A 24281-nucleotide genomic window follows, 5' to 3' on the forward strand; every position below is an offset into this window, starting at 1 on the left:
TCAGCAGAAGAGCCCCTCAGTGCAGCAGAACTGGCTCACCATATTTTGAAATAAGTGACATAATACACATTACCATCTAAAGGCCAGGGGAGCAGAGCACTGTAAGTCCAGAGTCTAAAATTGTGTGCTGCAGTATTGGTTAGAGATCAATAAAAATTACTGAGCAGTTTGAATTTGCAGAGTTAGATAGGCAGTTGAGTTCATAGAACATACCTTACCAGTTCCAGTTCAGTACATTTTTACTGTTTTATGCATTGGCAACTAAAAGACATGTTACCATAAACTATATGAAAACAAAAATACACAGACCAAGTGAGCTTTAAGTACTTTAGGAGCACCTCCACTTCCAAATATTTGTATTAAAGAAAAATATCTTAATATAGGGCCATGTACAATTAAATCATACATAAGTAGACCCTTAAAAATCAATGGACAAGTCAACCGATTTCCATGGCCATACACTGCATTTGACTTAGTTCAATACAGCCCAAACAAAGTAAATCTTTCTAACTCAAACTTACCTAATTTAAGAGCTCCAGCAAGGCCACGTATTACAGTAACAGGATTGTTCGGATTTGTACAAAACTGATGTAAAGGTGGGAAGAAAGCATCACGCTTGTTTTCCAACTACAAAAGTAAAGAGAAAGTTCAGTATTAATGCAAGGAAATAGAATGCAGAGTAGTATCAGTCCCTTGTCATAATGCTTCCTAACAATTACATGCATCATGGCATGGTATTGCTACTCATTAGAAGTTATTTATAGGTTGCTAAGGATACTTCAAGAAGTATACTTAGATCAGTGCTTTTTTTCTAAAAGAATGTTTAGGGGTACTCTCATTTTGACTCAAGAAAATCAGGAAAAATAAATACAGTAAATGGACAAATGGACAAAGACTCACAAAATGTTTAGGGATATGCGTACCCCCCAGGAAAAAAAAGCACTGGCTAAAATGATATGCAGAAAGCAGTAGCAGTTCATCATGCAACTGTTCTGCAATGATACAAGATGTGTGCTCTCTAGTGTGTGGTTGTTTTTTCCTAGATGCTATAGAAAAAGTACTTATTGCAGTATTTAGAAAGTTACAAGGTTATGTATGTTATAGGAATATGTTGGCAACTGAAATATTTGTCAGAGACAGAAACAAAGAGATACATAATCTGAATTCCAGAATGTAAAATGTTAAGCATACAATGACTGCATTTGAACATCCTGCTATACTATGGTTCTCTGAGACCAAAATGAGTCCAGCTTCATGAGACCTATTAGGCTCACATAATATTTTGCTTCTATTTTTGGTTTGTAATGACAAACTGTAGTTAGTTAACTGTAGTTAATGTCAAGTGTAAAGCAAGGGTGGAGAACCTGTTCCCTCCAAACGTTGTTGGATCAGCCAGTTGGAGTCTAAAACCATCTGGAGGACCACAGGTTCCACAACCCTAGTTTAAAGCAAGCCCACTTTGAACCATGGTTTTTGAAACTGAATGGTTTGAACTAACCATTGTAAATGTAAACCAAAGTTCTGGGTCTGGCTGTGTGGAAAGAGAGGCAGATCTGGGAATGCGCAGATGTGGGAGGAAGCTAGGCTTGTTCACAGCCTGCTAAACCATAGTTAATATCACATACAAACATAGACACTGAAAGATTTATTCCATGTTATAAACCTGCATTTCCAGGTGGTTTCCAAAATAGGTATTAAAATAGCGGCCAGGCCATGAGCCTGATGAGCTCTTTTTGTTCAGCAGAATTCCTATCCCTTTACAGTATTTGCATTTAATAAGTCATTTTGCTTTATAAACCACTTTGAAAAGCTGTTTAAAATGCAGCACTGGGAGGTGGGTACAAGACAATATGCTTTGTGAAAAATGTTTTGATGCGTACTAGGCCCTTTATAAATCTAAAGAGTTTTATGGATTATAACAAGAGTATTTCTTTTTTTAAAAAAAAAAAAATTATTGAAGATTTTCTTAATACAATAAAATAAAAACCAGAATAAACAGAAAACAGAACAAAAAAACAACAACAGAAATACAGTTAACATCTTATAGTAAAAATATTTTCTTCGCTTTTTGGGCTTCCTCACATCTCTCGCTCCTGCGTTCCAAAATTATACAATTTTAACCAGCAAATTATCACCTTGTTTCCATTCTTATTCTATAGATTGCCAATATTATGTCCCTAACTTTGAATACTTTTATCTAAATCTTGAATACCCAATTTAAACATGATAGTTATTCAAAGTTTATTTTTCTCTTGAATTCACTTATTCTCATATTCTTTTCAACTAGCTTAATGAACTAGCTTATTTCTAGTAAAACATGATCAGCATATAGTCTTTTATTTTAAAAGGCAACAAAATGTTCTTACAACTGTCTAGACGATACTTACATAAATACTAGGTGTAGGTGGATTAAGCTTGTCCTTTGGCAGGGGAGGATATGGAGGTGGTGGTGGTCTTGGAGGAGGACATTTATCCAATAAAATGCTACTGTTAGATAAGCCATTTTTACCCAGATTCCTAAGGAGAAACAAAAACGGTTATACAAACACCTAATGAATGCAGAAAAATATGAACCTTTAATTACTATAAATACAATTTAAGTTCAAAAGTGAACTGATTATCAAGTGTGAAAAACACACACACTCTCTATACATATATATGAACTTTTTATATTTGAGTTTAAGATCAATTTCAATAGCAGTTATCTGAAAAATAGATTATTAACTTGAAACATTAAGTAGATTATTGTCTCCATTTTAAAGGAGCATTTGTTCACATGGGGCTGTAGCCAATGTTAGTTCTACTCAGAGTTGATGAACCCAAGTTAAGTCATGTCCATGAATTTCTTTGGTTTTTACTCTGAATAGAACTAATGTTGGATGCAACTCTTGGAAAGTTGGAAGACATCTAATTAGGTTCAGAGAGCATCAACATAAATATATTCAAAGGTATCAGTGCACTCAGAGGAGTAGGAAACAGAGCAAAGGTAGATGCGCGCATCTAGTTGCTAAAAGCAAAGAGCTAACTGCGAACTTCATTCACCTCCCCATTTCATAGCCCAGAAGGGAGGGATAGAGAAGAACAGCCGGAAAGAAGGTAGATAGCAAAGAACACAGCTATGTGACCAGTAAATCCTTCTGACAGAATACAGGAAAGCACATGCACATGAGTACATGGGCACACATACACATTCAAAAGGGTCTGCATTCATACAAATATCAGAGTTATGCCATGGCTAGGGGTGGTGGAAAATTTGAAGTCCAAACCCAACTCTTCTCTTTAAAAAAAACAACACAGAGCAAAACTGGTACAGCTTACGAAAGCTGCGGATTGTGCATTTTTGGGTTGCGGACCACGCCGAATGTGGAAGTACCGGAAGGGGTTACTTCTGGGTTTCGGCACTTGCGCATGTGCAGAATCACAAAATGTCATGCACATGCGCAGAAGCGCTGAATCACGTCATGCGCGTGCACAGACATAGTGCTTCAGGCTGCAGAATGCAAACGTGCCTCTTGCACAGACCACGTTCACAACCAGAGGTATGACTGCATTACAACAAATCTATTAAAACTTTAAAAAAGGAGTAATTGTAGCCACTAACTATGGTCTGATCCACCATAGTAAAACTAAACTATGGTTTAAAGGTGCTGTGGTTTACAGCTGCTGTGCTGCCAGGAGACAAGCAATGGCTTAGTTTAGTGTACTGTCTGAACCTGGTTCATGGTTTGTTTCTTTCCAAATAAACCTTGATTTTGTTCATGGCTTACCACTCATGGTTTCAAAGTAAGCTAAACCACCAATTTGCTACCAGGAGCGTGACACCAGCAGGAGAGGTGGTAGAGTGAAGTGGTGCATGGAATGAACTCATGAATTTCAGCAGTGTGCTCTGGCTTGATGCACGATCACATTTTAAAGATTGTTTAGTTTGACTATGGTTTAAAGTGATGTGCAAATAAGCCCTACCGTGTTTTGCAGATCTCATGAGATAAGCTTTATTCAATTTCAGAAGTTTCATAACAGTACAGGAAATGTCTAGAATGATAAATATGCTGCGGGGTCTTTTTTGACATCTCTAGAAACATTCTATTTTTATAATATTTGATGTGAGGTAGTCAAAAGATTTAATTAAACAGCTGTGACTGCATATAGCAAAGAACAGATGAAAAAGAAGTATTTGGGGAAGGAGTAGTGGCTGGATGAAAACATCAGCATTACATTATTATTATTTACTTATACAAGCCAGGATTGAACTTTTAAGCAGATCACAATCAAAACACCCTTCCCCAACCTAGTGCCCTCTAGATATTTTAGAATACAACTATCACTAGCCCCATCCAGAATGGCCAATGGTTGGGGGTGATGAGAGCTGCAGTCCAACAACATCTGGAGGGCACAAAGCCGGAGAAGAATGGTCAAAAGGAAATCTTCCCTGCCCATATTCAATATCAAAATTCAATATGCTGCTTCTCTCCAAAGCAACCCCCAAAGCAGGGGGTCCAATTTTATGCTGACTTTATGCTAACAGGAGATCATCCTGAGAACTGTCATTATCATCACCACCACCACCATATCCCACCTTCCTCTCAAATGAGCCCAGGGAAGCAAACACCTAGTGATAAAACAATAGAAACATTTAAAACAAATCCAATACAGATACAGATTGGGAAAGATCTCAGCTTAAAAGGCAACTGAAAAGAGTACGGTCTTCAGGAGGTGCCAAAAAGAGAACAGAGATGATGCCTGTCTAGTAGTAGTAGTAGTGGTGGTAGTAATAAGAATAATAAATCAAGGGGAGGGAGTTCCAAAGGCTAGGTGCCACAACAGTGAAGGCCCTAGTCTGACATGGTGTAGATCTGATAAGATCTTCATCTGTAGAGTGCAGGGGGTCAATTTGGCATATAAAGGATGAGATGATATTTCAGATATCCCAGCCCCAAGCTGAATAGCAATTTACAGTCATCCCTTGGGTTACAGATGCTTCAGGTTGTGTGATTTTGGGTTGCGCACTGCGCCAAACCCGGAAGTTCCGGAACGGGTTACTTCCTGGTTTCGGCGCTCGCACATGCGCAGAACCACTAAATCACGCTTTGCGCATGCGCTGAATCGCGACCTGCGCGTGCGCAGACGCGGCGCTGCGGGTTGCGCACGTGCCTCCCGCACAGATCACGTTCACAACCCGAGCGTCTACTGTATACACCAAAAGCACCACCTTGAACTTAGTCCAGTAGATAATTGTCAGCCAGTGCAATTGTTTCAACAGTGGGGTAACATGCTGGCAATATCCTGCCCCAGCTGCAGCTTCTGGACCAAGCATCAAGAGCAGCCCCACAAAAAGTGAATTTGAGTAATCCAACTCAGAGGTTACCAGTGCATGGATGACAGTGGTCAGGCAACCCTGGTTCATAAACAGCTGTAGCTGTTTTACCACCCAAAGCTGGCAGAAGGCACTAGCCACTGAGGTCACCTGAGCCTCTAGTGACGAAGATGGATCCAGAAGTACCCCAACTACAAACCTGCTTTTCAAGTGAGTACAACCCCATCCAAAGCAGGCAACTGATCAATTGTCCAAAAACAACAATTTCTTTGATTTAAACACTACAATTCAATAGATGTGTTATAAAATTTAATAATATTTATTTAATTCTGGAATCTATTGTTAGAATATATTAATTGTTAGAATATATTAATTTCTGGAGGGTTTGATATGCTAAGTGAACCAAAATAAAAATGAAAAGCTACAGAGAAAAATGGTAATTGTAATTATAATTATTCTTCTATTGGTAAGGTGTTAAGAGAACTTTGTTCAGTGCTTCCTGCGTTGTCTGTTAAGAAAAATTAACAAAATAATGTGTTGCCCAAAAAAATAACCTCAAAATAAGTTGTCAGAAATAATGTATTGCAGAGAAATGTCAATGAAATCAGAATATAAAGAAGACCAACATTTAGTGTTATGAATACAATTTTTTTTTTATGCCTAAAATATAAACCATCTTTTATTCCTGAAGAATCTTTGAGGATTTCCCAATTCACCTGGAGCAAATAACAATTGCTTCCAAGGGAGTAGACAAGTTGCAACTACACCAACCATTCTTCTGCCACACCGCTCTATCTTTTCTGTCTTTCCTCTTTCAGGCCATTTAAAGCTGCATGCCAGACAGCAAGTGATATGGTAGAGCAGTATTGTAATAGTTGCATGCACTCTCCCCAACCCTCTCATCCTAAGGAGACAGTAGAATTGTGTGCATAACACTACAGTGACGTGGGCGGGAAGAGGATGAGAAGTTTGGGATGTGTATGTCTGGCTTCTGTTTAGTTATTTTTTAAGGCTGAATTAACCACAGTATTAACCACCTTTCTTCATTCCACTTTGTCAAACAATATGTTATTTTTCTATAACTTCTAGAAATAAATCTGAAATCCTTTTAATCTTCTCGGGCCTTACAAGTATACGCAAAGGGGAAAAAATGGGGAAAACAAATTATATTCAAGGAAGGTGAATAGAGATGCTTAGAAAGGTTTTAACTCTATTAAATATAGTGTGAAATCCTATGTTCTGCTCCCACTCGCAAAATGACTGTCCATCCAGAGAAGGCATTGCCTAACTTAAAGGGAGGGGATGGGGGAATATTTTTCCAAACTCTGCTAACCTTTTCTGCTCCCTACACTTGTAAAATATCTGTTCTAGAAGGTTGGAGAACCCTCCAGAACAGTGTGTAACGTTGTAGGGAAGGTTGCAGGGGGGGAGGAGGAATTGAAGAACACCCGTACCCTGCTGGACTTCCAGTATGGAAAGCCTCTGCTAGTTCACAAGTCATTCAGTGAGCAGAATGGCAGCAAAGGATTCATTAATCAACAACATATTAATAAGCTCTGTTGTTAAATATTTACTAATATACTGCTATTAAATTAATAATGGCCAAGTTATTAATTAGCTGCTGTGAAACCATTTCAAATAGGGAGATAACATTTTAGATGATTGCAAGACTAACATTCAAATGGATTTTAAAGATTTTGGTAATCACAAGAAACAATAATAAAAGAATAAGGATGGGAAGGCTTGGAAACTAAGGCAATACAGTGGTGCCTCACAAGACGAAAAGAATCCGTTCCGCGACTCTCTTCGTCTAGCGGTTTTTTCGTCTTGCGAAGCAAGCCCATTAGTAGCTTAGCGGATTAGCGCTATTAGTGGCTTAGTGGCTTTTAGTGGCTTTTAGTGGCTTTTAGCGGCTTAGCGGATAAGCAGATAAGCGGCTTAGCGGCTTAGAAAAAGGGGGGGGAGGGGAAAAAAGTCGGAAAAACTCGCAAGACATTTTTGTCTTGCGAAGCAAGCCCATAGGGAAATTCGTCTTGCGAAGCACCTCCAAAACGGAAAACCCTTTCGTCTAGTGGGTTTTTCGTCTTGCGAGGCATTTGTCTTGCGGGGCACCACTGTACTGAGCCCAGTAGGGTTGTATCTATGCTAAGGTCCAATGTGTAGATTATATATTTGCTTACAATTCTCTTTCCATTTCCAGAAGTCACACCTTATTTTTAAGCAAAACAAAATATAAGATTTAAGTGAGATATTAACAAAGCCTCAGCAATGACTTCTATTAAGTTGCAATTCACAGTCAAGCTTTGAAAAACAAGTTCTTATGTGTCTAGGCTAAAACATATATGCTACTAATACATAAAACCCTTCACTCACGTGCTACTGAGGTTATAAATATTAAACATAAAGCTACTAAATATAAAATGGAACACAGAGCTATATACAAATGTTCTACACAGCTTGTCTCGTGTGCAGATGGAGTTCCTGGAAAGCAACAGTATCTTTATTTAATGCACTATTGGGGGCATGGCAGTAAATGAAAAGGGTGTGTAACTAGTCAGAAATGAAATTTCACTGTTGCTAACAAGTTTGCTCAGCAAATTAGGAGTGCTATACTTTTACCGAGCATGTTAAAAGAATGCAAGGATATTAACTGAATATTTAAAATCTAATAAAACATTTTACCAATATTTATACTAGGAATTACCTGTAAATATTTTATTCAAGTATTTAATTTTTCTCATTGATTTTAAACTTGTTGTTTGCTGCCCCGGGCTCCTTAAGAATCAATGGAGGGTGAAATAATGCAGAATATATCATAAAATGCCTACAAGTGGTAGCTCATGCTTCCAACAATATACAGTTCTCGTTAATCTCATCTTAATAGAGCACAGCGTAGAAAAAATGAACAGAAATTTAATGGCAAGCATCATTCAATGGAACATCTTTCAAATAAGAATAGGTTTAAAAGGACAGATTAAAAAGCAGAATGCAGGTAGCAAAGGGATTCCCAGCAATTAAGACAGATGCTGAAATTCAGTAGCTTTACAACAAATCTTTACACATAATATACACGACTATAGAATTCAGTAACATGACATTAGGAGCCTTGTTGCACCTGCTGCTCTATGATCTCTTACATTATCGGTCAGTCCCCAACGCTTTTCTTCCTTCTCCTACCCTACTTTATATTTTCTTGTCCATTCTAATGTAAACAAAGAATATTGTAGCACTTTAAAGGCTAACCAATTTATTATGGCATAAACTTTCATGAATTAAGAGTCCCGTTTATCAGATGCATTGAACATTATCCTTAGTTGACAGGAAAAGAAACTCATGGGTGCAAATTTTTAACCTCTCTCTACATCCATTAGTATTTATACCTGTCACTCAAGGATAACATTCCTTGAATATGATTAAATAGACGCTAATCCAAGAAAGCTTATGTCATAATAAATGTTAGCCTTTAATCCAACTTCAGGGTTCTGGACCCTCTCATTTCTAAGGCCCAACTGTGCTTCTGTAGTAATCTTCTTCCCTCTGTGTTACCTCAGATGGCAGGGAGAATGTAAAAAAGAGTAGGGGGGAGAGCACATTACATACATAAACACTAGGAAAAAATTGGGGAGGGGGGTTGCGTATCTGTTAAGAGTCACAGAAAGTCAACACTACTCCCCTGCATCTTATAGTTGCAATTATTAAGGGGCAGAGTAAAAGAGGACGACACTGCACACAAAAGTTCTGAAGCACTGTGACAGCTACTGGGCAGGATCGAAAGAGCTAGTTTAGGGTTGACCAGGAACTTATATTTACCCAAGGGAATTTCCAATTTTCCTTTGAATTGAGGCCAACTACCCTTTACTATACAACTGTTAGAAGACATCTGAAGGCAGCCCTGTATTGGCAAGCTTTTAATGTTTAACGTTTTATGACGTTGCCCTGAGTGGCTAGGGCAACCCAGTCAGATGGGTGGAGTACTACTACTACTACTACTACTACTACTACTAATTCAATACCACCCTTCCTGTGAAGATCACCGGACAGTTTATAATATAAAAAACACAAAAAATGCATACCATAATAACAAACAAAAACAATACCCCCCGAGAATTCAAAATAGATGGTTTAATTGGCCAAAGGCCTGGGAGAACAGGAATGTTTTTGCCTAGCACCTAAAGATATGTAATGAAGGTGTCAGGCAAGCCTCCCTGGGGAGAGCAATCAATAAGCAGGGAGCCACTACAGAAAAGGCCCATTCTTGTGTTGCCACCCTCCAGATCTCTCGCAGCAGAGGCACACAAAGAAGGGCCTCAGAGGATGATCTCCCCATATGGGGAGAGGCAGTCCTTGAGGCACTGCGGTCCTGAGCCATTTAAGGCTTTATAGGTCAAAACAAACACTTTGAATTGAGCCCGGAAACTAACTAGCAGTCAGTGCAGTTGGTCCAGGATCAGTGTTACATGCTCAAACTGTCTCGTCCCAGTGAGCAACCTGATTGCCGAATTCTGCACCAGCTGAGGATTCCAAACTATCTTCAGAGGCAGCCCCAGGTATAATGCATTGCAATAATCTAACCTGAAGGTTAAGGTAAAGGTAAAGGGACCCCTGACCGTTAGGTCTAGTCGTGGACGACTCTGGGGCTGCAGTGTTCATCTCGCTTTACTGGCTGAGGGAGCCGGCGTACAGCTTCTGGGTCATGTGGCCAGCATGACTATGCTGCTTCTGGCGAACCAGAGCAGGGCATGGAAATGCCGTTTACCTCCCGCCGGAGCAGTACCTATTTATCTACTTGCACTTTGACATGCTTTTGAACTGCTACCAGCACAGAAAACAGAAGTTAGACTATCCTTGTTCAGATAGGGGCACAGCTCAGCCACCACCAAAGCTGATGAAAGGTGCTGCATGCCACTGAGGTCACCTGAGCCTGTAGTGACAACAATGGATCCAGAAGGACCCCAAGCTGTGTACCAACTCCTTCAGAGGGACTGTAACCCCATAAAGAGCAGGCAACATCCAATCCATCTGGTCTAGGGAACCACACTCTTAGTCAGGATTACCTCCGGTTTCTTGGCTCATCCACTGACTCATATGCGGATGTAAAGGAAGAGCATAGCTGGATGCCATCAGCACACTGCTGACAACGTACTACAAAACACTGGATTACCCCACTCAGAGGTTTCATGCAGATGTTAAACAACACAGGGAATAAAATTGAACCCTGAGGAACCCCAAATTGTAGGCTCCATGGGGTCAAATAACACTCTCCAAACATCACCCTCTGGACATATATATCCATCACCCCTAATTTGGACAGCCATTCCAGAAAGGGACCATTGTCAATGGTATCGAAATCTGCTGAGAGGTAGAGGAGAATTGACAGGGACACATTTCCCCTGTCTTTCTCCCAACAGAGGTTATCATACAGGGCAACCAAAGCAGTTTCTATGCCAAAAATTGTATATTTGTTTATGCAATTCAATATGCCAGGCAGCAGTATGTCATACATAATTTGTAGCTGTTGTTCCAGGAAAACCAAACTATAGAGATTCTCTAGAATAAAGAAACTAATTCCATGGCCCTTTGTTTCCTGGCCTTAATCTCTGTAATAGAAATCCTAGGAGTTTCTAAAGTCTGACAAATAAACATTTAAGTTCACTAATAGGTCATAAATACATATTTTCAGTATATACATTTCAAGCTAGTTATTGTTCCGTATACCAACATAAATTTCATTTAATTCTCTCCCCCCCAACCAAGTTATAGCTGAAGCTAACTTTATTCTAAACAACTTCGAAACAAGTCATTCTCAAATAAGATCTACAGTAGGTAAAAATTAATTTATAGTTACAGCTGAATACTTCAGATTCCTTCAAATAGCAACTTCAACCATTTTTTTTAAAATCACTTGGAACATAAAATTATAGATTTTCTTTTAGAGGAGTTTGATCACTTACCTGCATGCTTTTAGAACCTCTGAAGAACTGGGATATATTGATACCGACATTGATGGTATGATCTGGGGATTAGTCTTTTGAACAATAAGAGGAGGGTTGGTTTTTATGGGGCTCTGGGAGTCCTCCAACGCCTCTCCGTTAACTGCATGTCCACTATGAGGGCTGTTAAGGCTGGTAACACTGTTTGTGGTAGTCTGTTCAGTAGATTTTGGAGAAGGTGTTGCTGTGGAAATGGCTGAAGATGGTGAGGAGGCAACAGAATTCTCAGTCTTTGTATGAACAGGTGGATGAATGTTATTGATTTTGTCACAGGTTCCAGTACCCACATTGTTATTGGCTTTTCCCATCAACAAGGCAGAGAGCTGAGGATTGTCTGAACTAAGTAAACCTGGTGACTTAGAATCTCCATGGCTAGGGCTAGAAACAGCATCTGCCGTCACCTGATGGACATGATTAGGAAGTCCTTCTACACTGGCAGTGCTGTTAGGTGTCTCTCCAGAATGCCTGTTTGTGTCAGGCACTGCTGATGTGTTTCCTGAAGGCTTGCTCTCTTTGGTTAAGGTAATGCCTTGTTGTCCACCTGAGGTAGCAGTGTGAGAGGGGAGGTGATTGAGAGCAGCCCCCTGTGTTACTGAATTGCTAGGCATGGTAGGATGTCCATTCTGATTTTGAATACCAGTGCCAGCTGCCTGGAGATGCTGGGAAGGCCCAGTGGAAGAAAGAGGTCGTTCACTATTAGGACCTGCCAAATGTGAACTCTGACCTTTGTGAAGCCCCTAAAGAAAAGAAAAATAGTTTAGTATTTAAATATCTCTATCTATAATAACAACCTTGAACATCCCTGGTTGTATGTAAGTTAAATACTTGCACAGAAACACTGCATGACAGAAATCAAATGTAATTTGCACATTTTTCATTAGTTTTAAACACACATTTTCAAGTAAATGGAAACATGTTGTGTGCTCACAAAAGCAATCTTGAAATTAAAATGTCAGTGGGAAGAAGCTGCCTTCACATCCCCAACCTCTTGCAAAGGGAGCTGAGACAGCACTACAGAACTAACTGTTGAACATGAAGCTCATTTTGAGAAGGGATAAGGACAGACAGCCACGTGCAAAGATCCCAGAACACTACATGGCATTAACTACCATATTTTTTGCTCTATAAGACTCACTTTTTCCCTTCTAAAAAGTAAGGCGAAATGTGTGTGCATCTTATGGAGCGAATGCAGGCTGCGCAGCTATCCCAGAAGCCAGAACAGCAAGAGGGATTGCTGCTTTCACTGCGCAGCAATCCCTCTTGCCATTCTGGCTTCTGAGATTCAGAATTTTTTTTTTCTTGTTTTCCTCCTCCAAAAACTAGGTGTGTCTTATGGCCTGGTGCGTCTTATAGAGCGAAAAATAAGGCATTAACTAGAAACTCAACTGTTTGCCTTGAGGGCAATTCTTATGTGCCATAGGCCACAGAGCAAGTGGCTATTTGCAAAATACATTAAATAATTAACAATGCATAGCAAAGCAAATACCTTTAAGTCCCATCTAAAAAACAAGTGGATTGCAAATACTGAAATGTCTTATCTCCCTCTTAGTTTGTAAAACCTAAGAGCTTCAAAAACTATGGATATTATAACGACCAGGCCTTAGCAAGACATTTTTGACCCTTAGACTCAAGATCTGACATAATTCTACAACTTTACTTAAACAAGAATAATTGAGAGAACAACCCATGTGCCCTGAAATCTCTATATGACCTAAAAACACCCTAGAAAATAACCTTTTCCATCAAGCTATGAAAAAAGCATTTAATTGTCAGAAATTTATAAATCTGAGGCAACCTAGCAATGAAGACAATATCTGGATTCATTCCAGTCCCTGTGAACTGGGGCTATATGCACATGTAAACAGCTTTGCTATCAAGAAATTAACATTAAGGCAATAATACACCCAACTAAGGAGTTCCAAAATGGAGAGATGCACCTGTAAAAAAAGCTGCATTGTTCTTTTATGATACTGAAACAGTGTTCTTCAACCTATTACCATCCAGGTGTTTTTGACTATAACTTTCCATCAGTTGCAAGCAGTGTGACCTGTGGCTTGATAAGCATTCTAGCTTTTCTAATGTGCAAATAACTGTTTAATTACTTGTTTATTAAGATTTGCCTATTTAATTATTAAAAGTTTGTTAATTATTACAAACTTTTGCAAATCAAGATACTTTCATATTCAACCCATGCATAACCGTCTTTTTATACTTCCTCCCCCGATCTGTATCCTCTTCTCTCAAGCCCCCTCCACCTACTGAAATTATCTCCAAGAGATGTATTTTCCCTTTCAATTTCTTTCTTCTTCTTTTTTTGCCAAATAAATTTTTATTAGTTTCCCAATATTTCCCCAGTAATAGCCCAATTATAACACTATCAATTAATTCCCAATTAATACAATTATTCAAAACCAATCAATTCACTTTACTTAGTGGCTCCCCGCATGGTTAAAGTTTAGCCCTTCCATTTCCTACTGCTTTTTGGAAATGAGTCACTACCCCCCACCTTCATTGCTCTGTATTTGAGAGCCACTGAAGCAGGGATGGCAAAGCCTTTTGGCTTCAAGAGCTGCATGTAGAGTAGGCAGTGGGTTGTTCTGTAAGAGTTCTAAATTAAAAAAGTTTGTCTGCTTCTACTGTCATTCAGATGCAAGAGTTTGAACTGTTAAACTGCTGCAGCTAATATTCTTCCATATCATCTTAGCATGGACTGCCTGGCATTGCCCAGGAATTCAAAGAAACTCCAACCCTACCCCACAAAAAAATGTGATTTTTAAATGGATAATGTAATTTGCAGTTTGGGGCTATGCCACAGTCACTGACACATAGCTCACTGCATCGAACAGCATACAAACACAGGCAAAACCGCCACCTTGGGAAACTTTGGAACCACCATGCAAAACTGGGTGGTCACATTTCAGTCTGCCATCTTGTTTCAAAATGGCATCAGACGTCCAAATATAAACAAGGACCACTGCCTCCACCTCAGGAACCATCATGCCTAGTTGAGTGACAATATCCCAGGATGCATCAAATTTGGCACACTTGCAACCTTTCACACCAAATACCTCAACAGCCCTTAAAATATTTGGAGGCATCCACATCAGCATACTTTGAACCCATCACACCCCAAACTGGCTGAAGTGACAGCCAACTCACATTTCAAAACCGATCTTGTTTCAAAATGGTATTAAGCATCAAAACATAGACAAAGTCCACCACCTCAGGAACTCTCATGCCAAGCTGGGTGACAGTATCGTCAGAGGTATCCAAATTGGTGTAGGCTGGAACTGTCATTCCAAATTGGGTTACAATATCTTCAAAGATGTCTACGTGAGTGCAACCTGGGTCCATCATGTGATGGTATCGTTGGAGGCATTAAAATTGGTGCAGTTAGGACCTCTCACACCAAATATTGGGTGAAGTCATACTTCAGGCCACCAGCTTGATTCAACAAAAACTGCTGCCCCCAGCTCAGGAACCCTTGTGCAGAGTTTGGCGATGATATCTTCAAAGACGTCCAAATGTATAAAGAACAAATGGATAAACCACTTAACAAAATATATAATCGATTGTATGTATGATATTTTGCGGTGGGTTTTTAAAGCCTAATTGCTGAGGGTGTAGGTGTTGATCTTCTTGATCTTCATTTAGCAGCTCTTCAGAGTTTATGCCAAACAGCCTCAAACTGAGTCTATCGTAATAAACACTAAATTTGGCAGAAACTATTTGACCTTGACATAAAATCACATAAAAATCAGAAACAAAAGGACTTTGAGAGACGGAGACTAAACACCACCTTTAGTTCAATTCAAAGCTCTACTGCCTTTGTTACATTATTCTATGACTTCTGGTGTTGACTTCTTTGCTATTCCACAGTGTCTAGCCTCTTGGAGAACTGTCAAATTTAAGAGGCTAACACTCCATGTAATGTAATAGAAAGGCAACTAAGGTGGCTTAAAAATCAAACTTAAAATCAAACATGCTGGATTTTGTAACGCACCCAGTAAAAGCAGTTACAGTGGTGCCACGCAAGACGAATGCCTCGCAAGACGGAAAACTCGGTAGACAAAAGAGTTTTCCATTTTGGAGGTGCTTCGCAAAACGAATTTCCTATGGGCTTGCTTCGCAAGACGAAAATGTCTTGCGAGTTCCTGCAGGTTTCCCCCCCCCCTTTTTCTAAGCCACTAAGCTGCTTATCCGCTTATCCGCTAAGCTGCTAAAAGCCGCTAAACCGCTAATAGCGCTAATCCGCTAAGCCGTCAATGGGCTTGCTTTGCAAGACAAAAAAACCGCTAGACGAAGAGACTCGCGGAACGGATTCTTTTCGTCTTGCGAGGCACCACTGTAATCACATTCATGTGAGAAATAACGGTAATCAGGCAAAAGCAGGGCGGGAACAGTGCTACACAAGAAAGCTGCCTTCCGCCATGTTGAAGTCTAGCCTGCAAAACCACAGCAGGAAGTGATCTCCATTTTCAGTGGGGTTTGTCTTAATGGCCTTTAAACATTCCACACATACACCCCCCCCCCAATTGCATCCATTTCTACTCCAGGTACGAAGAAACAGCGAAAATGAAAAATTCCACTCTTGAGGGTATTGCTGCTGTGCTTCTTGCTTCCAGAGAACAAGTAGAATGGACCATGAAAACTGGATTGGGATTTGTGCTGTACTCTGGGAGAAGGGCTAGTTTAAGGATGAATGTTCCATATCTTCCATGGGTCACGTCTGGCTGAGAGATTTCAAAAGAGTACCAACTCTTTATTTCAGCTGTGTTGTTTCATGTGCCTGCTTCCACCCGTGTCTCACATGACTGTCACAGACAAGTCTTTTGGTGAGCTTTCTTTCGGGGGGGGGGGCCTGCTTCTGTGTAATTCTTTCTCTGCAGCTTCTGGTCCTTCCTTTTTCTACTCTGTCCTCAAGAGGAAATTCAAAACCTCAGGGAAAGTTGGATCCTTCCAGAGTCACTAGTAGTCTGTGGGAGGCTCTCATTGGAGAGGGGTGAAAGCCATTATGGTATGGTTTATTCTGAATGTGTGATATGAACCCAGTACTGAACGTGGGTGCCAATTAAATATGAAGATCATCCTTGAGATTAAATTAATTTGTTTAATGAGAACACCTAGGAGATAGGCAATGTTAATTTCAGAGGAAACTCTCAAGGTGTTCCAAAGTATTTCTAGATTTTTGTCCTGGTCACTTAAAAAAAACCATGGCTCCAAACTACAAAGATATCAACAATAGTATACCTATATGTTATGTAGCTGAACAGTGTTGAATACTGAAACATTTTTTCAACCATTTACTCTTTGCACACCTTTTTATAGCGCTTAGAATTTAATTGTTGTGCTAGTACCAGAAAAGCAGACATGCATGGCCAGTAAGTAACCTCTGTGATTAACCGCTACTCTAGCGATGAATTCAACACTACATTAAAGCCAAACATTTTAAAAAGCAAGATACAAAGACAGCTGATAAAGATTAATTGTGAAACTAAAAACATATGACTATCCAGTACAAGTTATTACATGGCTAGGAAATACTGAAGCCTGGCTTTCCGATTTCAGAAAAACAACAGTGATAGTGCCAAGTATTTAACTAAGTGCTTATGCTTTGTATTAATTGCTGCTTTTGTTTTTTTTAGAATTAGCCTGCAATATTATTTCATGATTTTCCTGACAAAAATATTTATTACCAGTTCCTTATTGCCTTGGAAAACAAATCAGGATTAAAACAGATGCTATTTTACCAAAGCAATTAGTAGACCATATTATTTTTAAAACCTGCGATTTTATACATCAAGCATCTGTACAAAAATGAAATGACAATGAAACTTTTATAAAATAATTACACTCTATTCCATTCCATTCCTTTAAAATATATAAATAAATAGCTTTCCATTATAATGTGCAGATTCAAATGTTTTCTGATCTTTCTGACCATAGAATGTGATAAAAACCCTGCAAAAAATATATTCCTGTACTAACATTCTGCTATACAACATAAAAAATATTGTGCGTACCTGAGTGGAGTTAGATAGTTGTTTTTTCCACGGCTCCTCTGCGCTGCTGGTCAGGTTTGTGCGGTTATGAGGTAGAGAGAGTGCGTTTCGCTGCAGGTAAGGCACGTTTCCATTACTTCCACTTCCTGTTATGTGATTATTGCCTATCAAAATAGTGTCTGTACTACCCAGCGTTCTTGCTGTGCTGCAGGGAACTGAGCCTGCTGGAAAGGGTCCATTTGCCATAGGCTGCCCAGGGCAGGTTGGACGGATTCCATGCTGCGTGATGTTAGGCACTCTGGTTAGAGCAACCTGAGGCTGCTGACCAGAGACAGAGTTTGTAGGCAAAGACGAGTCAGCTGTTGGCCCATTAGCAATTCCAGTAGATCGTACCTGTGCAACTCCCGTCTGCCTCATCTAATAAAAAGCAAGTAAAATATAAAGAATGTTAGCAGAATAGCTTACAGAATCATGTATTTCATGAGGGGCTTTTTGGTTAAATAGATATGACACACTGAAACTATGATACTCAAGTAAATGGTCTTAGCGGATGTAAGATTTTCTTCTGATTCCTGTGAATCTGTCACAAATGGCGCGTCATACATTACAAGCAGATAGAGTGACTTATTAATAATGCCATGTTTCTGTTTTTTTCTCTGAAATAGCACATACATTAAGGGTTAAAAGGTCAGAAGATCATTTGTGAGTCTTTTATAAGCAAAAGCTGCAATTTGCTAATATGTGTGCTGTTCATAAGTCATCTATGCACTTGTAACACAAGAAACATGGAAACCTTGCTTTAGCTACATTACGCACACACGTTGTACTCAGGTGCAAAACAATCTTATATTCATAAGTATTTGTGAACATTTGATGCTTCTTTTTCCAAGGAACTGGGGGGGGGGCATCATTCCTGTCAAGTAGTATAGAAAAGTAGTCAACATGCAGAGTTGGCATTAAAACTAGAAACACAAAATACATAATAAAAACCAATTCACATGTCTAAAACAATTAAAAACATGATCAATAATTATTGCTTATTTTTGCTAGATTTTTATTAACAGTGCCATCAGTCAGCACAAATAACTAAAATCAGTTTTGCCCAAAAGCTTTCTGAAAAAGCACAGCATCAGGACCTGGCAGACCTCTCAGAAGGCGGCATTCCACAAAACTGGCAGCCTCACCAAGAAAGATCTGCTCCTAGTAGACATCAATGAAACTTCGTTCAGCACTGGCAGCTGGAGCAATGTCCCCAATGCCAGGGTATATGATGGGGCACATATGAAATAAGGTGGCCCTTAAAGATACCAGGTGACAATATTTTAGGGCTTTAAATGTCAAAACCAGCTCTTAATATTGAGCCCAGAAACATATGGATCTCACCCATACTACAAGTGGAGAAAAGGGGGAGAGAAGTGATAGCATGTAATAAAGGAGCATAATAATGTATGCTGCCTTACTGGTCCTTTCCCTTCCAACAGAGGGAGTCTGGAGAAGTCTGAGACAGTACATACATCATCATGTAATAAATATGATTTCAGAGGAGAACAGTTCCTCAAAATGATTGTTCCAGACTGCTGGTAGGAGCTGCAAATGAAATAGTTCTCTTTCAGCATTTCCACTTAGACACCATATTGTATCATATGGTGAAGGAAGTCCCTGACCTCCAATCCAAGAAAAATTGAAGATTTCTTTGTTTTTATAAAATTCTCGATCAGATCTAAGGACTGAGTTCACACATTACGCTAGTCATATGGGTTAAATTTCACTGTCTGAATGCATGCTACTATATCAATCATTGTGTGATGAGTTATTGCAGGACACTAACTAATTGCCATATTCATTTTAGTTGGGAAGCAAGACGTTTAACACTAGTTAGAAACCTTCTAACTATCACTTAGTGGCTAGCATGTCTTCAACATACACATTTTAGTAAAAAGGATGTCAAAAGTTCTCACTGAATTCACAGAGCTCTTGAGGCATGACTATGGGTTGCATCCAACACTTGCCTATGCGCATGTCAATGTACAGACTTCCACTAGTGCAAGAGACCATCTTTTCCTCTCCCCTGCAGCCTCCAACACACACGCCACTGTTGGGAAATCCCCTGAAACAGATTTGGGGGGTGCAGAGAGCTGCAGGGGAAAATAAAGGAAGGGAAAATTCTTGTTGTGCAAGGAGAAGTCAGCTCCTTCAAGACTGGATTCCACCCTATGACTTCTTCAGCTTGTTGGCAATTGTTTGGAAAAGAAAAAAGATAATTAAGACAGGATATGTACAAAACAGAAACAAATGTTTTTTGTTGGCACCTGCTGGTGTTGCTGCATCATGACACACTGACTCTCCAGCTGTTCCAGCAGAAGTTTCTGTGCTGGATTTAAATTATTTCTATTTGCACGCAGCTGGTCCAAGTGCTAGAAAATAAATTTTAAAAAATTACTTAGGCCCCCTGCATAAGTTTAGATTTGTTTATAACAATTCACATGACAAAAATCTTCTGACACTATCTGTTTATCATTATATGCACCCCATTCAGTCCATCAATTCCTTTCCTTGAAACAAGTTGTACTAAAAATAAACAGATACACAACCTACTCAAATTAAGTAAACCATAGATAAGAAATCAATGACTACAATTCTCTGACCAATAAATTCTTATCATACAAGCAGATAGTGAAGCCTGGGAAAATTCATGCTATTTTGTAGGCAACAGCAGATCAGTTGCGCAAGCACAGTGACAACTGTTGAGGGCACTTATTTATTTCCCAAATTTATTCAGCAATTCTCTCTAAAATTTCCCTTCCTTTGGGAGAGAAACAATTTTGTTGTTGGGGAAGGGAAGCAATAGCTACAATCTAGCCCTCAATGAGACAAAGGCTGCCCTAGGCTCTGACTCAGAATAAGGAAGAGAAATGCATGAAGTTGTGGATATTTATTATACAAAGCAAGTGTATTTTGTTTTTAAAGCCAAAACACAGTATATAACTATTATTGTCCTGCTACACATTCAACTATATTTTACCATGATAAAACTGTAAAATAAAGCAATTTTTAACAAAAAGTTCTACAAAGTGTTTAATAGTTATACCAGGGATAGGTAACACAGTGAATTCCATATGTTGTTGGACTCCATCCCCCATCAATCCTGACCATTGCCCATGATGCCTGGGTCGGATGGGAATTGTCCAACAACATCCAGAGTAGGGATTGCCAACTTGACACCCCTGAAGGCTTCCTTGGGGCCCCTGGGCATGTGACCCTCATGTATTGTTATAGATTTGAGAGGGAGGTGAATAAGCAGGCATTTTCTTTTCCCATCATAGGGCTTTTCTGAATGGTGTGGTGATGGTTGCTCAGGTATACACTGTGTGTGTGATTGAGAGAGATGCACTGCAGCAGAGACAGAGAGCAGGAGATGTATTTGTGGTTATGTGTAAGTGAAGTGCGTGTTTATGAATGAGAAAGATGCTGGTTTCATCTATCATCTGTAGGTGTGAGTGTATGCAAGAAAGAATGAGTGTGGTGTGGCTACCTTGTATATTCTTCTTTATACTGGGGGGCGTTCCTTATTATAAGACAGAAACAGCATCATTTTGTATGCGTGTACATCATTATTGTGCGTTTGCCACAATCAAGACATGGCTTTCCACAGGAAGATAGTGGGGATTGGGAAGCAGTAATAACTGCACTCTCTAAAATTTTGTAACTGGTGCTTTTCAAAATTCAAAATGTGCCTTCTGGTCCAAAAAGGCTGCCAACCTCTGATCTAGAGAGCACCATGTGCTGCTCATGATTTATACAGTGGTTTAGGGTGATCAGTGAAAGATAAAAATAGGAAAAGTCATTTATATAAAACTGCAAATATTTCAGATAAAAATTATGAATTAAAAGGAAATAATTAATGAAAGCTTGGAGGTATGTCAGAAGATGAGAAAAATATGATCAACTTGTGCTGCATGGACATATGTACTTTATGAAAAAATTACAATAGGCTTTCTGTAGATTTACCTGTAATTTCTGTGGTGTCAAGCACCAAGAATGTACTTGTTGTTGTACTGGAGGATGTGACATTGTATGGCCACTGCTCCAAGCTTCTAAAGTGTTCTAAGGAAAACATTAACATTAAAAATGTGAATATAATGATGAAATAATTTATTAAAACTGTCCACTACAAGTTAAGAATATTTCCTTTAAAAATACTGCTATATATAATTCAGTATTGGTTAATATAATCATCATGGAATAAAAAGTAAAAGATAATCAACTGTGATGAAGAATTAAATAAAACCAAATGGTGGACTTAGAAGTTTATCAAAATTCATCTTAGTTCTTACAATATTATTAATGTGATGATTAAGCATTCTAAATATAAGCAAAGGTGGTAGACAAAATGGCATGATTCTCCCCCCTAACTTTTAGTATGCTATTGTTATAGCTACTGCAATGTTCAACTACTCCTAGTGCAATGTCATCATTGTGAACATTGCTATTCTGATTGTCATTTTAAAGAGTTATCTGAACAACAGACTCATACTCCTGGATGCCAGATTCTTGTAACTGAGTGGGGCTTTTTATGAGAATATATACCTTTGTTGGACTAGATGTTCTTTTCCTCTTGGCTGGACTGGACAGGTCATCTACATGGCTAGAAGGAATCATGTGTAGTGGCAATTGCTGTGAAATAGGTGTTTGACTGAGGCCTAGTACAGGTTCAGTATTTTGATGAGGTTTACAAGCCTAGGAATCAAAGGAGGAAGAAAAAAATATGGTTCTATACATTTTTAAATGTTCCTTAAGCTACAGATCTTTTACCAGCTGCACATTTTAATAAGGGCTGTGTGACTATGCTGATCTCATTTATTGAAAACCAATTTCCATAGCATCAAAGGAGCAATGTGTACCTTTCATGGGGGTGTTTTTAAAACAAAAGTCTGCCGCAATTTCTATGTGGGATGAAATCTTTCTGATAATCATGAAAATCCACAAAGGTTCTAAATTGGTTCCCCCATATTTCCTCCAAATCACAGGGAGTCTATTCTTAATCTCCCTTTGCTAATTAGTCTTGTTACCACTGAAAACTATCCCTGTGCTACAGCAAAATACGCTTGACTACTACAGATTGATTGAAAAGAACCCTTAAAAAGCTGGGCACCTGCAGAACATAACCCAACTTCTCACCTGCTGTGCTGTGTTCATGGCACCCTGCCTGGAGGTAAGCTCTGCGGGGATTGGTAGGCTCCATGCCTCCTCAATACTAGGAAGTAATTTAGTTTTATTCTGTAGACTACCTTGTGGTAGGTTACACAACTGAGCCTAGGAAAAATTATGTAAAAAGTAAATTTAACACACGCCTAATTTAGTAAGATCAAGTCCATGAAATCTTCCTAAATTCCGTATTCTACTGTGTCTTAGAAAGAATACATTTTAGTTCTGGGGTTTCAGAGAAGTGCTAAGGATAAAGAGGGTAACCAGAATATAAACCTTTGTGAGAATCAGAACAAAGTTGAGCTCTGATTTCAGAGGTCTCATTAGCGCTTTGGTTCTGAAACTGCAAACAAGAGCAAAGGATAGTGTGTGTATTCTCACTAAATGCTATGATAACTTAAAATGTAGACAACACAAAATATGCATAAATTATATCAAGGTAGAAAAAAATACTTAAGAGAGACCCACTTAAAATGAGAAATTAAATGAAACTGCAAGCTATGATATGTTTAGAATGTATATGGAAACAGATCACACAATTCACAAAACAATCACATATTATATTGTGTCCTTAGTTTTTTTCATTCCTTCTCCCTACCCAGGTCAGTTAAATGTGTCCCTCTTCTTAGACCCAAGTTTTTACCTGTAAATACTTTATCCGTGCTGCAAGTGCAGAGGTATTACTACAATTTTTGCTTCTGGTTGCATTTAAGTAGCATTTAATGGCATCCTGAGACTGGTTGCAGGACTCATAGAGGGTGCCAAGGTCCATCCAGGCTGCAGCATGACCGTGGTCCAGCTGTACAGCACAGATATAGGCCTGTAATGCATCCATAGGCTGATTCTGCTGCTGGTACAGCACACTGAAGAGAAAGATGAACACAATTATCAATTTTAGATGACAAATATCACACCCAGCCCTTCGGTGTGTCTCAGTATACTAACCAAGCTCTTCTAGATAATAATAAATAAAAGACAAGTGCATGTTTCACATTTGGAAAATCCAGTAATACAGCTTTATAAATTGTATGATTTTTGGAAAATCCAGAAATTGTTCTGGAACCATCTTCCTGAACACAATAGCTGCAAAACCTTAATTTGCTACAATGGAATGGGTGGAAGCCACTCCAAAAAACTTATTTTAAACTGTGAATTATACAACTGTAATCCTTAGTCAATTACATCTAAAAATAAGTTTTAGTGCTAGCTTTTAAGAGTACATACTACACATTATATCTAGCAATAAGGAAAAATTAATAACTTCGTATTACAGTTATAATATCACTGGGGGCTTAAAGTTGTACTGCTCAAACACATGACTTTATTATGAGGGGTAAATGTAGTTACTTACCCTATAGAACACCATGTGTCTGCACTTGCTTCTGATTTATCAATAGACTGCCTATAAGATATAAAGGCATCCTGAACTTTCCCAATACTTGAATAGCACCTGCGGGGAAAGAAAATATGTATTTATCAATCTACATATCTGAAAACAATTTGGCAAAAGTTTGCCTTTAATATCAGTGATTAACCTACATATTGCAAAAGCCTGCTGTCTCAATACGTATACATTATGATTCATATATTTAAACGAACTCCATTGGAATGTTCCATCTACTAAAGAACATTGTGAAAATGAAAGTAGCAAACTATCAATTTCAGGACAACCAAAACTGGGTCACTTCATGAAATACAAAAGATTATCTTATTTATTTGTTCTCTAAATAGAAATTTAGTAAGTAAGTAAGTAAGTAGGTAGGTAAGTAA

General features: G+C 38.9%; 1 protein-coding gene across 3 annotated transcripts in view; it reads right to left on the minus strand.

Moving 5' to 3' along the window:
- KDM6A (lysine demethylase 6A) overlaps positions 1-24281 on the minus strand; it is a 109760-nt gene that overhangs the window by 22534 nt on the left and 62945 nt on the right. For 2 of the 3 annotated variants that reach the window (XM_081858569.1, XM_081858567.1), the window contains exons 11-20: positions 23863-23961; positions 23155-23374; positions 22485-22619; positions 21894-22043; positions 21315-21410; positions 19616-19720; positions 17328-17723; positions 11266-12041; positions 2388-2517; positions 522-627 (exon numbers count right to left, since the gene is read on the minus strand). In XM_081858569.1, the coding sequence (XP_081714695.1) occupies positions 522-627; positions 2388-2517; positions 11266-12041; positions 17328-17723; positions 19616-19720; positions 21315-21410; positions 21894-22043; positions 22485-22619; positions 23155-23374; positions 23863-23961 (2213 nt within the window). The remainder of the gene's footprint in view (positions 1-521; positions 628-2387; positions 2518-11265; positions 12042-17327; positions 17724-19615; positions 19721-21314; positions 21411-21893; positions 22044-22484; positions 22620-23154; positions 23375-23862; positions 23962-24281) is intronic. The other variant, XM_081858568.1, reaches the window with a different exon arrangement.

This window comes from Podarcis erhardii (genome assembly GCF_964252035.2).
Source record: "Podarcis erhardii genome assembly, chromosome: 4".
NCBI lineage: Eukaryota > Metazoa > Chordata > Lepidosauria > Squamata > Lacertidae > Podarcis > Podarcis erhardii.